The sequence below is a fragment of the Bos taurus genome, chromosome 25, assembly GCF_002263795.3.
Source record: "Bos taurus isolate L1 Dominette 01449 registration number 42190680 breed Hereford chromosome 25, ARS-UCD2.0, whole genome shotgun sequence".
In the NCBI taxonomy this organism is placed as follows: domain Eukaryota; kingdom Metazoa; phylum Chordata; class Mammalia; order Artiodactyla; family Bovidae; genus Bos; species Bos taurus.
In genome coordinates, this window is record NC_037352.1 from 14,504,276 (window position 1) to 14,521,335 (window position 17,060).

The 17,060-nt window shown below is 51.0% G+C and overlaps 1 protein-coding gene across 4 annotated transcripts in view; it reads right to left on the reverse strand.

Moving 5' to 3' along the window:
- The window catches only part of ABCC6 (ATP binding cassette subfamily C member 6), a 71,717-nt gene that overhangs the window by 22,502 nt on the left and 32,155 nt on the right, over positions 1-17,060 (reverse strand). For all 4 annotated transcript variants that reach the window (XR_001495066.3, XR_009492785.1, XM_024984634.2 and 1 more), the window contains 8 exons: positions 15,534-15,609; positions 13,455-13,581; positions 13,107-13,283; positions 11,200-11,367; positions 10,574-10,748; positions 7,506-7,581; positions 4,961-5,081; positions 3,290-3,497 (listed from right to left, as the gene is read on the reverse strand). Coding sequence is in view for 2 of the 4 variants with exons in the window: in XM_024984634.2 (XP_024840402.1) it covers positions 3,290-3,497; positions 4,961-5,081; positions 7,506-7,581; positions 10,574-10,748; positions 11,200-11,367; positions 13,107-13,283; positions 13,455-13,581; positions 15,534-15,609 (1,128 nt within the window). In the remaining 2 variants the exon portion in view is untranslated. The remainder of the gene's footprint in view (positions 1-3,289; positions 3,498-4,960; positions 5,082-7,505; positions 7,582-10,573; positions 10,749-11,199; positions 11,368-13,106; positions 13,284-13,454; positions 13,582-15,533; positions 15,610-17,060) is intronic.

Genomic DNA, 17,060 nt, shown 5'->3' on the forward strand with positions numbered 1-17,060 from the left:
AGAACTTCCATACAATCCAGCAGGTCCAAGTCTAGATATTTATTCCCCCCAAATGAAAACACTAATTTGAAAAGATATAGGCACCGCTATGCTCACTGCAGTATTATTTACAAAAGCCAAGATATGGAAGAAACAGAAGTGCCCACTGATGGATGAATGGATATACAAGACGCAGTATATATACAATAGAATATGACTCAGCCGAAAAGAAAACTCTTGCCATTTGGGACAACATGATGGACCTAGAAGGTATTATGCTAAATGAAAGGACAGAGAAAGACAAATCCTGTGTAATTTGACTTATATGTGGAATCGAAAGAACAAAACAAATAAACAAACATAACTAAACAGAGTCACACGGAGAGAAAAACAGGAGGTTGCTATAGGAGAGGGGAGTGGAAGGAGGAGAGAAATAGATCAGAGAAGGGACAAATTTCCCTTTACAATATAAATGGGTCAAGAGGTATGAAATATATAGTGTAATATTGTCAATAATTATCTAATATCTTTTTATGGTGGTAGAGCATAACTAAGACTTCCCATGGGCACCATTTTGAAATGCAGACAAATATCAAATTACTATGTTATGGAGCAGGAAACTGGCATGAGACCAATAGTCAACAAGTACCGTAAGGGAAAGTTGAAAACTCTGAAGAGGAACTAACACAGTGTTGTATGTATTACACTTCACAAACGAACACACTCATATCAGATTTCTGGTTGCCAGAGGTGAGGTGTGGGGGGAGGGAGAACTGGATAAACGTGGTCAAAAGTTAAAAACTTCTAGCTATTAGGTAAGTAGATACTGGGGATGTAATGTACAACATGATCAATATAATTAACATTGAAAGTGAAAGAGTTAGTCAGTCGTGTCCAGCTCTTTGCAACCCCATGGACCACAGCCCGCCAGGCTCCTCTGTCCATGGAATTCTCCAGGCAAGCATACTGGAGTGGGTTGCCATTCCCTTCTCCAGGGGATCTTCCCGACCCAGGGATCGAACCTTGGTCTCCTGCATTGCAGGCATATTCTTTACCGTCTGAGCCACCTGGAAGCCCTAATTAGCACTGATGTATGTTGTACATGACAGCTAAGAGAGTAACTCCTAAGAGTTCTCATCACAAAGAAAAATTGTTTAATATTTGTTTAACATTTTGTATCTTATACAGAGATGACAGATGTTCACCACACTTATTATGGTAATCAGTTCATGATGTAAGTCAAATCACAGAGCTGCGTGTCAACTACATCAATAAATGTGGAAGAAAAATACAGTATAGAACTCAGAAAAAATAAAAAAGACTGTGTGGTATTGGTGAAAGCACAGACAATCAGATCGATGAAACAGAGGTGAAGGTGTAGAGCACAGATAATTGTAGGCAGTGAAACTATTCCATATGACACTCTAATGGTGAATATATGTCATTATACATTTGTCCAAGCCTATGGGATGTACTGTATGCAGGTCAGGAAGCAACAGTTAGAACCGGACATGGAACAACAGACTCGTTCCAAATAGGAAAAGGAGTACGTCAAGGCTGTATACTGTCACCCTGCTTATTTAACTTATATGCTGAGTATATCATGAGAAACACTGGACTGGAAGAAACACAAGCTGGAATCAAGATTGCCAGGAGAAATATCAATAACCTCAGATCTGCAGATGACACCACCCTTATGGCAGAAAGTGAAGAGGAACTCAAAAGCCTCTTGATGAAAGTGAAAGTGGAGAGTGAAAAAGTTGGCTTAAAGCTCAACATTCAGAAAACGAAGATCATGGCATCCGGTCCCATCACTTCATGGGAAATAGATGGGGAAACACTGGAAACAGTGTCAGACTTTATTTTTTTGGGCTTCAAAATCACTGCAGATGGTGATTGCAGCCATGAAATTAAAAGACGCTTACTTCTTGGAAGGAAAGTTATGACCAACCTAGACAGCATATTGAAAAGCAGAGACATTACTTTGCCAACTAAGGTCCGTCTAGTCAAGGCTATGGTTTTTCCAGTGGTCATGTATGGATGTGAGAGTTGGACTGTGAAGAAAGCTGAGCGCCGAAGAATTGATGCTTTTGAGCTGTTTTGTTGGAGAAGACTCTTGAGTCCCTTGGACTGCAAGGAGATCCAACCAGTCCATTCTGAAGGAGATCAGCCCTGGGATTTCTTTGGAAGGAATGATGCTAAAGCTGAAACTCTAGTACTTTGGCCACCTCATGTGAAGAGTTGACTCATTGGAAAAGACTCTGATGCTGGGAGGGATTGGGGGCAGGAGGAGAAGGGGACGACAGAGGATGAGATGGCTGGATGGCATCACCGACTCGAATGACGTGAGTCTGAGTGAACTCCGGGAGTTGGTGATGGACAGGGAGGCCTGGCGTGCTGCGATTCATGGGGTCGCAAAGAGTTGGACACGACTGAGTGACTGAACTAATGAACTAATGGGATGTACAACTCTCAGAGTGAACCCTGATGAAAACTGGGGACTCCAGGGGACTTCGCTCCTGGTCCAACGGCTAAGACTCCGCACTCCCAATGCAGGTGGCCCAGGGTGGATCCCTGGTCTGGGAACTAGATCCCACATGCCGCAACTAAAGATCCTGCATACTGAAACAAAGATCAAAGATCCCATGTGCCTCAACTGAAGCAAAGCACAGCCTCCCCCTGCCCACCAAAAAAAAGAAGAAGAAGACTGTTTAAAAAAAACTGTGGACTTCAGGTAGCTAGGATATAGGTTCATTATTTGTGACAAACGCACCACTGGGGGATGTTGATAATGACCTAGGCTATATACATGTGGAAGTGGGGGGTATATTTCTATACCTTCTGCTCAATTTTGCTGTGAACCCAAAACATAAAGCTATTTAAAAAAAGAGAGAGAGAGAGAAGTTAGGGGGCATTGATGGTGGGGAAATGGTCCAGGACCCACCTCCTCTGGGGTTGGGAGGGGGGCAGCGGCAGCCATGTGGGAGTGCTGGAAGCCAACAGCAGCCAGACTTTGGAGCGGTTCTCCGCTTGGGGGAGGGAAAGAGTCCAGCTGACCTGCTGCCCCACCTAAGTGCTCAGGTGCCCCCAAACCTGGGAGCCAACATTCTGCCTTTGCCAATGAGGCTGGGAGAAACTCTAAGGGGTCTGTAAAAGTAGGGACTTCCCCAGCCCCAGCTTAAGGATGCAGGTCTGTGTTTGCAGCCAGGACCGTGGCACAGATGTTCAGGAAAGAGAGGATGAGCCTGGGTGTGTAGGTGAGGTAGCCCCGAGGCACTCTTGGGTGCAGCTGGAGGATGGAGGGGGGTACCTTGGAGACAGCCCAGGAGCCCGAAGACCCAGCCCCGCAGGGCCACGTGAGTCTGCTGCCCGTCCACGATGGGGTCGTCTGCCCACAGGCTCAGCCAGTAGCCACGGCAGAAGGAGGCCACTTGCTGGCAGAGGAAGAGGAAAAGTGCATAGAGGCAGAGCGGGGTGCCCACCGCTCGTAGGTAGGTCAGGTACATGGTAGCCTTCACCTGTAGCACACATAGGAGAGATGAGGGCAGAGCGAGGCCCCAGGGGGAGACAGGAAGGGTCAGGTGGGGCTCCCAAAGCACGCCAGCAGGCAGACGGAGCCACCATGCAGTACCTCCCGCCTGGAGCACCACCTCCCCCCAGGCCCGCCCAGTCTCAGGACCCCCTTCCTCTATGGCTCCCAGGTGGCCAGTGGGAGCCTTAACGGGGACAGGTGGTGGTACTTCCTGGGTTGGGAGTGGTTATTTGAACACCTACTATGGACAGGCACGTGTCTCTATCCTCATACTTCCCACTTGAGAGATGGGGAACTGAGACGCAGAGTGGGTCATTTATTTAAGGTCTAGTTCCTACAAATATGAAATTCTGCATGCAGCTGCACCCAGAATGAACTTGTTCAAACATCCACCTGACCCCGCATTGCTGTTGCTGACCTGCCCTTGACTTTCTCTTGCTCTCAGAAGACATTCCGAACCTCAGTACACCCTCTGACCTCACCCGCCCGCTATGCACTATCTGCCGGTCTCATGGGATCCTTCTCTCTGGCTTCTTCTCACTTCAAGGCCTTGACCCTTGCTGTTCCCCCTGCCTGCAACGCTCTTCGCTGCTCTTTCCACGGCTGATTCCTTCAGGGATGTCAAATGTCACTGCTCAGAGCATCCTATCCAAGCAGGCCCCCGACTCTTGGTCCCTATCTCATCACTTGTCTTTATTTTATTTACAGCATCTATAATTACCTGATATCACCTTTCTTATTAGCCTAATTGTTTCCTAACCCCACCACCACTGGCCTGCAATCTCCACCAAGGCAGAAACGTCGTCTGGCATGCAGTGGGAGTTCTGAAAATGTTTGCTGGGTGGATGAGTAGGTGGATGGTTGAGTGGACGAATGGGTGAGTGAACAGGTAGATGGGTGGGTGGAAGAGTAAAAAAGTGGGTCTGTAAGAGGCTGGGGGGATAGACGGATGGCAGGATGGGTGGATGACTGGGTGAGTGAAGAGTTAGATGACTGGGTGAGATGGATAGAAGCCTGAGTAGATGGGTGGGTGAGTGGGTGGAAAGGAAAATGGATGGATGAATGAATGAACAGGTAGGAGTGGGTGGGTGGACAAAGCAGCATAGGAAAGAAGAAATACTGTAAACTTCAGATTCAGACTGTCCTGAGTTTGAGTCCCAGGTGGTCACTTGCTAGCTGTGAGAACACAGACAAATCTCTAAACTCCTTAAGGACTCAGTTTCTTCCTCCCTAAAATGGAGCCATCATCATCTGAGTTTATGGTGGCTGTGAACATTAAGGAGTATGAAGTGTCTGGAATCTTACTTGGCACATAGTAGGCGTTCAATAAAGGTGAGTCGTGCCCCCCAGCCTCTTCCCACACCCAGTGCTGTGTATGCTGGGAGGTCCCGAGCCCTGGGCGGCAGCAGCAGCCGTGGGTGTGGGGTGAGGGGAGCAGCAGATGGTTACCCTGCCATATTGAGTGCCGTCCTTTCCTTTCGGCTGTCCTGGCCCCTCAGGATCATCCAGGGGAAGCCCTGTCTGGGCCTCTGAGGCAGCGCTGTCCTTCTCAGGCACTAACTTCATGAACCTGTCATTTAGAGCAAATAAAGACAAATCAGTGTCTCTCCTCATGCCGTGTATGGTAGCCACTGAGCCACTCACTCACTCATTCATTCATTCAACTAACACTGTGAGCACCAATTAGGTGCCAAGCTCCCATTCTTCATCTGCAGTGCCAGCTAGATGCCACCTATTACCCCAGAGTTGGCCAAGCCTGTTCTTCCAATGCCATCTCACTGAAGGAGCTTCTCGGCTTTCATTTTGGCCTGAGCATTGCTGCAATCATTTTGCACCTGCTGTTTACTCTCAGATTTGTCAGTCCAGGTTTTCAGGAAGTCTGCTGAACGCTTTCGGATTGTTCCTATTAACTGTGGCTGAGTAGGCAGATGACCTTAAGTATGAATTGCCATTTACTGTGAAACCATGGGGCAGTTGACTAATCTCTCCATGCCTCAGTTTCCTCAGATGTAAAATGGGGATACTCTATGTCTGTCTGACTATCTATCAATCATCTATCAACCAATCATCTACCCATCAATCTATTTATTCATCTATCAATTTATCTTTGTGATATTGTGATTTATGTTAAGAAATATATATTTGGTCTTTGACCCCATCCCTGACACAGAGCTCCTAAAACCCTTGTAAATTCCTAAGTGAGAAGAGCCTTGAGAGCATCTCTGTTCTACTGAGATGACTCTGGCTGGGTTTCTGGATGGGGGCTGGTAACCAGAAAAACTAAGCCATGATTAGAAGCTTGGGATTTTCAGCCCCACCCCAATTCTCCAGCGAGGGAAGAGGGACGGGAAATGGAGTTAATGATGAATCATGCCCACATGGGGAAGGCTTCACAAAGCCCCAATAATATGGGATTTGGGGTGCTTCCAGGTTTGCGCACACACCCAGAGGTTGACACACAGGGCTCCATGCAGACAGAAGCTCCTGTGTGCGGGACCCTCCCAGACCTCACCCTGCATGTCTCTTTATCTGGCTGTCCAGTTGATCGCACCCTTCAATACACTGAGTGCTGTGGGCTATTTGGGCAAATTAATCAAACTCAAGGAGGGTGTGACGCAAGCCCCCGATTCGTCCCCAAGTAGGACAGAAGTTGTGTGAACCCTGGGGACCTACTACTTGTGACTGGCATCTGAAGTTGGGGGAGCAGGTTTGAAGGATTGAGCCCTTCACTTGTGGGAGCTGACATTCTTTCCAGGTGGTCAGCGTCAGAACTGAGTTCAATTGTAGGACATCCTGTTGGTGTTGGAGAATCGCTTGCTGTGAAGGTTTGCGGGGAGTAGGGGAGCACCTATCTGGTGTCAGAAGTGAATGATGTAGTTGTGTGAGAGCTTCCCTGGTGGCACAGTGGTAAAGAACCTGCCTGCCAATGCAGGAGACACAGGTTTGAACCCCAGGTTGGGAAGATCTCCTGGAGAAGGAAATAGCAACCCACTTCAGTATTCTTGCCTGGATAATCCCATGGATAGAGGAGCCTGGCGGGCTATAGTCCATGGGGTCACAAAAGAGTCGGGCACAACTTAGCAACGAAAAGACAGTGATAGAGAGAAAGGGGGTTGATGATTAGCAAGTTTTTCCAATACAATATTCATCTACCTGCATCTATGTATCTGTTTTTCTCTGTCTTGCTATTTGTCTACCTACCTACCTACTTACCTCTCTATCTATTATCTATCTACCCATCATCTATCTACACGTCTATCTATCTTCTCTTACTTAGGATACTATACACCGTGGGCCTGCCCAGCGAATGGCCCAGGAGTGCTCTGGGTGACTGGCTGTGATGGGAGGAACTGGGCCCAGCCTCAGGGACTGAGGCCCCTCCACTGCCCCTTGTAGTCCCCCAACAATTGGCACTTAAGTTCTCACTCTCCGGTGCCCAGTGGTCTTATTGTTCTGTTTTACAAGGTCACTTTCCATAAAAATGGAGCGCACAGGTGACCCATTCCCCTGCTGCAGATGGCACCTCAGTGAGTCCATCAGTGAGTGGCTAGAGGGAGCTGGAGAAAGGGGGACACCAGGCCTCCCCCTGGTGACCCCGCCAGCACCAATTTACGCCGATGCCCCTCAAAGCATGAGCCATAGGGCCTGGCACGAACAATAACAAGCATGGCCTGACTCCTTCTTTGCATCGGCCCTGCCCCGCTGCAGCCACAAGACAACTCTGACAAACTCCACGGCCTTCATCACACCTGAGGGCAGATTGGTCATTCTGTGAAAGGGACACGTGGGGACTCAATCGTTTTGGCTAACTGACCAGCCAGTGGTCTCTGGTGAGTCATCCTGCACTGGCCCCGTGGTGGGTCTTCAGCAGGTGTTCAACCCAGAATGGTTGGGGCCGCCCCACCCTCCTGAAATGCAGGCGGTATAACACAGTGCCTCTGCTTCGGCCTCGGCTTTCGGGCCCTCCCTGTGCTCAGCACCACAGCGAACTCACCTCTCTGATCTGCCCTCAGGCCTCCCACCTGCAGCAGAGCCTCTGGGGTCCTTGGCACCGGCCGGGGGTTCTGTGTCTGCAAGATCAAGAGAGCCGCGTCACTCAATGGGGGTCGGCACCTCGGGGTCCTGATGCTGGCTCTGACACCCACTGGCTCTGCTGCCTCCACTCACTGAGCATCCGCGTGCTCTCACCTGGCTCCTTCTCTCTCACCCTGTCCTCCCTGGGTTCTTCCCAGAACCTCATTCATTCACTCACTTATTCACTTGGCAAAAATAACCAAGCATCTGCTATGAACTTGGAGCTGGGAAACAGCAATAATCACTGCACCAAGTCCAACCGCTTGAGTCCCCCTAGTGCCCTTGCACAAGCAGTCCACTGTTTCTGGAATGTTCTTTTCCATGTAGCTCTCACCCAATCTCAGATGTCCTCTCCCCAAGGAAAGACCCTCCTGCCCACCATCCCCCAGGCTGGGAGGGTCCTATCTTCAAGCCTCAGGTGGGTGACACAGTGAATCAATGTTTAGGGACTTAACCAGAATGAGCTACTGCTTAGCAGAGGAGGCGGAGCCTGGGATGGGGGAAAACTGGCTGTGAGCCCCAGCTCTGTCTTGCAGGGGCAGCAAACAGCATACAGATGGAGGTTCAAAGCCTGACACTGCCACTTACGAATCAGGTCAAGTTGGACCAGTTCTTGAACTTCCGGGCTTCAGTTCTCATCTAAAAATTGGAGGTTCCCCGTGTCATACATCAAACTCCCACGGGCTATCTATTTTACATATAGTAATTAATGTATGTGTTTCAGGCTGATGCTCTGTGACAACCTGGAGGGTTGGAGTGGGGAGGGAGGTGGGAGGGGGGTTCAGGAGGGAGGGAGGGGACACAAGTATGCCCGTGGCTGATTCATGTGGCTGTATGGCCAAGGCCATCACAATACTGTAATTATGCTCTGGTTAAAATAAATAAATGTTTTTAATGAAGGTAAATACAGTACTGAGCTCACAGGTGCTAAGTGGTGATTAAATGAGTTAATGGAGGTGACCTTGGCAGTTCTTTATCATCACTGTGGCTGAACGTGGATCGCTGACTTTCCTACCAGAACACTGTCAATTTTTCCAGTAAGGACTGTGTTCTCTGGGTAGCTAGAACCCCTAGCTGGCCCACCCGGGGCCTCTGGCCTCAAGACACCAAGTGACCTCCTTGCTCGGCCCCTGTAGCAGTTACAAGCACAGACTCGAGAGCCAAACATGCCCAAGTTCTAATCGTGAGACCTTGGGCAAATTATTTAACTCTCTTCTGGCTGAGTTGCTCCTCTGAAAAGTGGCTGTGATAATTGCACAACGGGATGGACTCACAGAGCACCCTCGTGAGCACGTTGTGGGCCCCTTCCTGCTCCGACCTGGACCCCGCTGCCGAGCCCCCACGGCCCCGTCCCCTTCCTCCTTGGCCACCATGAGGCCTTGGGGGTGCTGAATGCGCTTGGGGTCTGGGGTGGTGGGTCCTGTCTGAGGGCTGGCGGCAGTGGGCGCCTAGAGTCCACAGTTGTGCGGTGAATCTGCTGCCCTGGCACCTGGTCCTGAGGAAGCTCTCGGCCAGGACATACCATGCAGTGTGGGGGGCTGAACGCATGGCCCCGGCACCAGGAACCCAGAGTCTTAACCACTGGACAGCCAGGGAAGTCCCATCCAACAATGCTTCTGATAACGCTACATAACTCAGTAGGATTAATCATGGCATAAATAATAAACTCAGGATGAATCTCCTGCCCCAACACAAACATCAAACTTTCAAACTGCTGGCAATTCATTGAGCAAGTGCATACCCCCCATCTAATAACAAAATCAAATGATACCTCTGTGGTACATAGCACCCACAAAAAACACAAAACTTTCTTGCATGGCTGTCTTGAAGATTTGTATGAATACCTACTTATCTATACCTACTTGTTTCGATATAAAATGCTATAATTTACTTACCACTAAGTTACATTTGCCAATCAAGAGCTACATTCTTATTGCCTTACTTGGTATATCAAAGTACATCTAGGTATTCTAGTCTGTTTTCAGTCACTAGGTCATGTCCAGCTCTTTGCGATCCCGTGGACTACAGCCCACCAGGCTCTTCTGTCCATGGAATTTTCCAGGCAAGACAACTGGAGTGGGTTGCCATTTCCTACTCTAGGGGATCTTCCTGATTCAGGGACCCAATCTGCATCTCCTCTGTCAGTAAGCAGATTCTTCACCACTGAGTCACCAGGGAAGCCCTCGTACTAAAGCTGACCTTCCCTGAGAACTCAGCAGGTAAAGGATCTGCCTTCAATGCCAGAGACACAGAGGACATGGGTTGGATCCCTGGGTCAGGAAGATCTCCTGGAGAAGGAAATGGCAACCCACTCCAGTCGTCTTGCCTGGAAAATCCCATGGACTGAGGAGCCTGGTGGGCTCAAGTCCAAAGGGTCACAAAGAGTCGGACACGACTGAACAACTATGCACGCATGCACTTGACCCTGGCCAAAAGGCTGAGAAGCCAGTCTAGGGATATCATATTTGGGTCTTCTTACTCAAAATGTGGTATGTTGACCACAACCATCAAAAGCCTTTGAATCCCAGAATCTTCATGGGGAGAGCTTGGAATGGCATTTTAAATGAGTGTTTCAAGTAAATTTTTGCATCCAAAAGTCTGTGAACCACCACCGTGATGAACAGATGTGAGCCTGGCTCATGTAAAGACACAGACACATGAAAGCTGGACTCGTAAGCTGCATTTGCATAAAAAAATGAAAAATAAGGAGAAAAAAATAACTGCACAGTGCCTCATAGAGGGGTTGTGAAGACCAAATAAGACAATGCATGTTTATAGAAGCACTTAGCACAGTCCCTGGCTCATAGAAAGTTCCACTGGCACCAACTGGGGGATGGGTGGCCTCATGGGAGAGCTGTCTGCCTCTGGCCTGGGCCTCTAGGGAGGGTGTGGTCTGAAGGCTCCACTCTGGCCAGTGGGAGCTGTGTAGCCTCCTCTCTGAGGGTGGCAGAAGCCAGGCACAGAGAACCAGCAAAGCCCAGCCTGTACCTCCTTCTCCTCCATCTCCTGGCTGGCTGGCTCCATCCAGAAGGCCCACCAGGGCCCCTTTCCTGTGCAGCAGCTCCTGGAAGGAACCCATCTCTGCAATGGCCCCATCTTCTAGCACCACGATCCAATCAGCCTGGGGCAGGATGTGGAGTGCATGGGTGACGAGAATCCGAGTCTGGCAGGAAGGGATGGAAGTTACACTCACGCACTTGACCACTGTTCCAGAGCTGGGGGAGGGGGCTGGCTGGGGGAATGTCCTGGGGCTCAGAGTGGGAAGACTTCCCCTTCTTGTGCTACTGCCCTGTTTCTTGAAAATGGCATGTCCCAACAGAGAAGTAAAGGAGCTCCTTCAACCTGTCATGAAACCAGAAGACACAGTTCACCTGAACCTGGCCAGTGACCTGACGCAGAGCTGTGGTAGTTTAACCACAGGCCCGTAGGCAAGAATTGACTGAAGATGTAAGCCACTGAGATTTGGGGGCTGTTTGTTATGCAGCGTGGTCACAGCAAAGGCTGACCATTACAAAGAGGAAAACTGAATTCCAGGAGGGTGGTGGTGAGCAGATGTAGGATAGAACTTTCTCTACCTTTGCACTATGGCCTCTGAGACATTTTTCCAAACTTACCGTCCCCTGGAGCAGCCCATCAGGCCCAATGACCCGGTTGAAAACATGCTGGCCAACTTGGGCATCCAGAGCTGCCAAGGGGTCATCCAGCAGGTACACAGCAGCCTTCCTGTAGACGGCCCTGGCCAGGCTCAGCCGCTGCTTCTGGCCCCCAGAGAGATTCATGCCCTGTGGTGACAAGGGATGGACAGGAACCTGGGTCTACATCTACAATGCCAGTGTGATGGGGGACACGCCTGCTCAACCAGAGCGAGCTATGGCTCACAGTGCCTATCCTCCATGGCCACCTCCGACCTGAAGCACTTGCTCTCAAGACAACATGCCCCCAGCCTCCACCTGCCTGGCCTCTCCCCTTTCCAGCCAAGCTTCCTGCATCTGCCTCTCCCTCCCCTTGAGTCCGGATTCTATTCCCATTTCTCCACTGATAAAGCCTTCCTCATGGACACTGGTCACTCCCCTGTTGCCTAATCCAGTGGGAACTTTTCAGTCCTTATTTCATTCATTCATCATTCCACTCATATTTACTGCCTGGCTATTATGTGGGGAGAGCTGATGTTGGGGTGGGGCGTGGAACAGTCTGGGTCTACCTCAAAGGGGGATCCAGCAGGATTTGCTGATGGATTAGACATGGGTGTAAGAAAAAGGCAGAATCAAGGACACCAAGGTTTGGGCTCTGAGCTCTTTAAGGATGGAGCTTCTGTGGCCCAGGACGGGGTGGGCTTCAGGGGAGCAGGGAATGGGAAACCATGATTGGTTTAGGGTGTGGCACAGGTGCACAGAGGTGGACGGCAGCAGGCACCCCACTCCCTCCACTTGGCTGCAGGACGCCTTGTCTTTCTCCCTAGATGTGCCTTCTAGCTGCTCTTTCTGGCTCCTCCAGACCCTTTCCTGGAAACTCTCCTCTTCCTTCCAGGAAACCTTACCCATTTACTTAACTTTATCTCCCATTTTTCCACTCTCAACCCCTTAATCCAAGGGTCAGCAAATGTGTTCTGTAAAGGGCCAGATAAGAACTACTGAAAGGTTTGCAGGGGCTTCCTTGGTGGTGCAGTGGTTAAGAAGCCATCTTGCAATGGTTTGATCCCTGGTCTGGGAAGACCCCGTTTGCTGTGGAGAAACTAAGCCCGTGTCCCACAACTACTGAACCCACATGCTGCAGCTACTAAAGCCCTGTGGACCACAGAGTTCATGCTCTGCAACAAAGAGAAACCACTGCAGTGAGAAGCCTGTGCACCGACACTAGAGCAGGCCCCACTCTCCGCAACTAGAGAAAGCCCACGTGCAGCATCGCAGATCCAGTGCAGCCAAAAATAAATAAATAAAGCTTTGCTGCCCCACCCCGACCCTAGTCTCTGTCACAGCTGCTCATCTCTGCTCTGATCATGCAAGTGCAGCCACGGACCACAGGTAAATGAATGTGTGTGGCTGGGTTCCAATAAAACTTTATTTACAAACCCAGCTGGTGGGCTGGATTTGACCTGTGGGTCATAGTTTGTCAATCCCAGCCCAACCTGTAGCTCTGGATGCACACATCCTGTTTATTAAACATCTCAGCCCAGATCTTTTGGTGAGGTCCTGAGAGAGGAAGCAATCTGACCATTGTCACGCAGAGAGGCAGGGCAGGAGCCTGGGTCACCTCATTCCCAGCTCTCCAGAGAGCCCCCACCCCCACCCCACCAACCCCTGCCATGTCTCCTGGCCTCTCTTCAGTCTCCGTTTTCAACCATTCTCATTAAAGACTATTTATTGAGCACTTGCTATGTGCCTGGCCCTGAGCTGGGCCCCTTTCCTCCCCTACTTCCTTGCCCACTCTGTCTCCCCTGTATCCTTCCCTCACAGGTCAGGGCAACCAATGGCCCCCAGCCACCGTGCCTCCCTGGCCCATGAAGGCCCCCCAGGACCCTCACCTGCTCCCCGGTTCGGGTGTGGACCCCTGCAGGGAAGCCATCCACATCTGGCCACAGGGCACAGGCCTCCAGGACCGTCTCCAGCCACGGTGCATCCAGTTCCTGCCCGAAGCACACGTTGTCCACCACAGACATGTTCTGGACCCAGGCCTCCTGGGGCACATAAGCCACCGGACCCTAAAAGACAAACAGGCTGATGGGGATGGGGTTGGGAGCAGTTTTGGAGGAGCGGTGGGAGCCAGGTTCTTGGCAGTGGTGAAAGGCAGAGAGGAGCTTAGCTGTGAGACGGTGAACCGGGAGGAGCAGAGGCGGGGGACAGTCCAGTGAACGGCAGGGGCCCAGCCTCACCTTGATGCTCACGGACCCCTCCACCTTGGACAGCTCCCCGAGGAGGGCAGACAGCAGGGAGGACTTTCCTGCCCCCACGGGACCGACAACAGCGAGCAGGCAGCCCTGGGGCACCGTGAGGTTGATCCTGGCAACACAGAAGGGGCGATGTGTCCCTGATTAGGACTCAGCCTGAGTCTGGGCAGAGTTGGTGAACACCAGACAACTGGCCTCGGCTCCTGGTAACTCATCCAGGATGGGGGGCCACTAAGAGGATGTCTGGGGCCCCCTTCCTCTCCCAACCCCTGTATGGCTATGCGAGCTGCCATCCTGCATGCGACTGTACATGTGCCCACACATGCATGCACATGTGTACACAGATGCACACACACACGGGTCTGTGCACACTCACTATACCACACTCGCATGCACATGTGTACACAAATGCACACATGCACACACACAGGTCTGTTCACATGCCCTGTACCACATCCACATGCACATGTGTACACACATGGGTCTGGGCACACTACACCACACACACGTGCACACATGTGCACATGGGTCTGTGCACACATATCACACATGCATGCACATGTGTACACAGATGCACACATGCACACATGGGTCTGTGCACACTCACTACACCATACCTCATGCACACCTGTACACAGATACACACATGCCAGCATACCCAAGGGCACATGTAACTGTGCCCACATGCACTATACACACAGACTGCACACAGGTGCACACCCTCACACAAGTACACATACACACGCACACCACACATGTGCACAGAGACATGCACATGACATATGCACAATCTGTGCACACACAAGTGCATACACAAGTGCTCTCGCACACACACCTGTGTGCACACACAGATGTACACCCATATGTACACATGTACTCACACACAGAGTGTACTGGTTGGGAGGATCTAACTAGCATCCCCTGTTGCCCAGGTCACAGCCACAGGCTCCTCATTGCTCTCCCTACTGAAGCCCTTGCCCCCCACCCTGTCCATGCCCTTCAGTCCATCCCCCACACACAGGCCCGAGGGACCTGTTTAAACCCAACTCCCCAGTGGCAGCCCCAGCAGTTCCCGCTTCACTTGGGGTGAAAGGTGAGGTTCTGACAATCCTGAAGGACGCCCAGCATACCATCACTGCAGCCATGCTGATGTCCTGTTTCTCACACACACCTGGGCGATCGTGCCCCACAAGTGTCAAGTGGCAAAGTCTAGAGATTCTTTCAGTTGTCACACCTGGTGGGGCTGCTCTCAATACTGGGACTTCTGCTAATCCTGCGACAGGGCACAGGACAGCCCCCACCATACAGAACTCTCAGCCCCAAATGTCAGTGATGCAGAGGTGGAGAGTCCTGGGTCCAGGCACACACCTGCCTCAGGACTTTGGCACTTGCTCTTCCCACTGCCTAGAAAGCTCCTCTCCCAAACACATGCAAGGCTCATTCCTTCCCGTTATCTGACCTCTGTTTAAATGCCAGGCCTTCCCTCACTGCACATACCCCTCCCTTGACATCACTCTGCCCCCTCACCCTGATTTCTCATTTGTGCCCGCTGCCCCACCCCCACCCCACCCCACCCTCTGCCATGAGAATGTCAGCCCCAAGAGCACAGGGCCCTTGTCTGTTTTCTTCACTCTGTTCCCAGTTCCTAGAACGGGGCCTGGCACATAGCAAGTGCTCAATAAACACTATGAAATGAGTGGATGACAAGTAACACAGATACAGTCCAGGGTGTTTCCTCTCCCTTCACAGGGAGCTTTGCTATTGGCTGGGGTTTTCTGCCACAGAGACCCAGCCAAAGAACTGGGGGCTGGAGGTGACAATGGCCAGTTTGACATAGCAGGGACAGAAGTCGCCACGGCTTACCGGACCCTGGGGCTCCTCTTGGCCAGGCCTCCATCAACATCAACATGACCAGCCTGGGGACCAGAGGGGCGTCTCCTCCCTGATAGGCAAGGCTCAGAAACCCTGTTCCCCGTCCGTCTGTGGGAACTCTTGCTTTCCCGTCTGCCTCCCCCACCTCGCCAACATCCAAGGGAAGGCTGTTCCGGGGGCAACCAGCTGTACCTGCGCAGGCAGGGAGCACTTTCCTGGGACCAGGTGAAGGTGCCTTCCTGTATGCTGATGCAGTCCTCCCCAGCAGCTACAAGGCATACAGGCCAGTTACACAAGATGCTCCCGGCTTGCCCCTCCTCCAGGACACCCACGGGCCGCAGGAAATCTCCCCCACTAAACAAACTGTTCCTCCACGCACGGGCTTGTGTGACCCTGAAGTGGTCACATTCTCTCCCTGTCGGATGGTTACATAACTCAGTGGTTGGCAAACCACAGCCTAGGGGCCAGACCCTGTCTGCTGCCTATTTTCATAAAGTTTTATTGGAACACAGCCACGCCCATTCATTTATGTATTCCTGGGGTTGCTTTCACACTAGAAAGGCAGAGGTGAGCAGTTATGACAGAGAAAAAAGGACTTGGAAAGCTTAAAACAAGTACAATTGGGTCCTTCACAGAAAAGGTTAGAGGGCAGCTGATACAATTTATCACCTGATCCAGGACCCTGGAGATGGAGTGTTATTAATTTCACTGGGACCACTGATGTAACCAGGAACATATAGTCTCCCCATGTCTCTGGGTCTCAGATATTTTATCCATGTAATAAGTGAGGCACCAGATTAGTGGTTTCAGACCCTGAATACACATTTAGAATCACCTGGAAAGATTTTTTTTGAAAAACACAAAGCTCTCCATGGTTCAGCTCAAACCAATAAAGGAGACTCTGCTTGAGGGTGAGGCCTGAGAACCCTACATTTAATAAGCAGTCAACACCCACTGAACTGGATGGTCTCTAGGGGAGGGTTTCAGACTGAAGGATGCCCAGTTATATCTGAAATTCAGATAAACCATGAGCACTTTTTCAGGATAATTTTGCCCACATGTTACATGGGAGATACTTATGCTAAAAAAAATCCGAATTTCTTAATATGTGAAATTCAGATTTAACTGGGAGTCCTGTGTTTTCCTTTGTTGAGTTTGACTACCCTGCTCTGGGGGCTTGTCCTTTCTTAAGTCTGGGGTGTGGGGGTACGTCTTCATTTCCATCTGCAAAGGGGGTGGGTCATGGGAGCACCTACCCCGTGGTGCCGTGGTGAGGTTCAAGGGGGTCATCACTAAGTAAAGCATTTCCAAAGTGCTGGCTCATGGTAAATGCTTGGTCACTGCCAGCTGTTGGTGTTTGTGTTAATCTCACTCTCAGGGTGTGTGAGAGTGCAAGGACTGGGGTGGGGGCAGGGGGGTGTGGTGAGGCTCCGGTCATAGGCAGGTGATCAAGTATGTCAGAATCATGACTTAAATAACACTCAGGGGTTTCTGGCCCATGGGGCCTCCTGCCGGGATTCAGGCATGACATCTTGGACCCCAGGCTAGTTATTGGGCATCTCCCGAGAGTCGGGGGCCTGCTCTCTCTTGATGGCCCTCAGGACGGTCCTCAGGACAGTGGAGGTGGGTTGCCACAGTGGGGAGCAGAGGCCAGGAGTGGGGCTGTTACTGCCTGGGCCACACAGCAGCAAGGCAATCCTGGGATTCCAAGCCAGCATC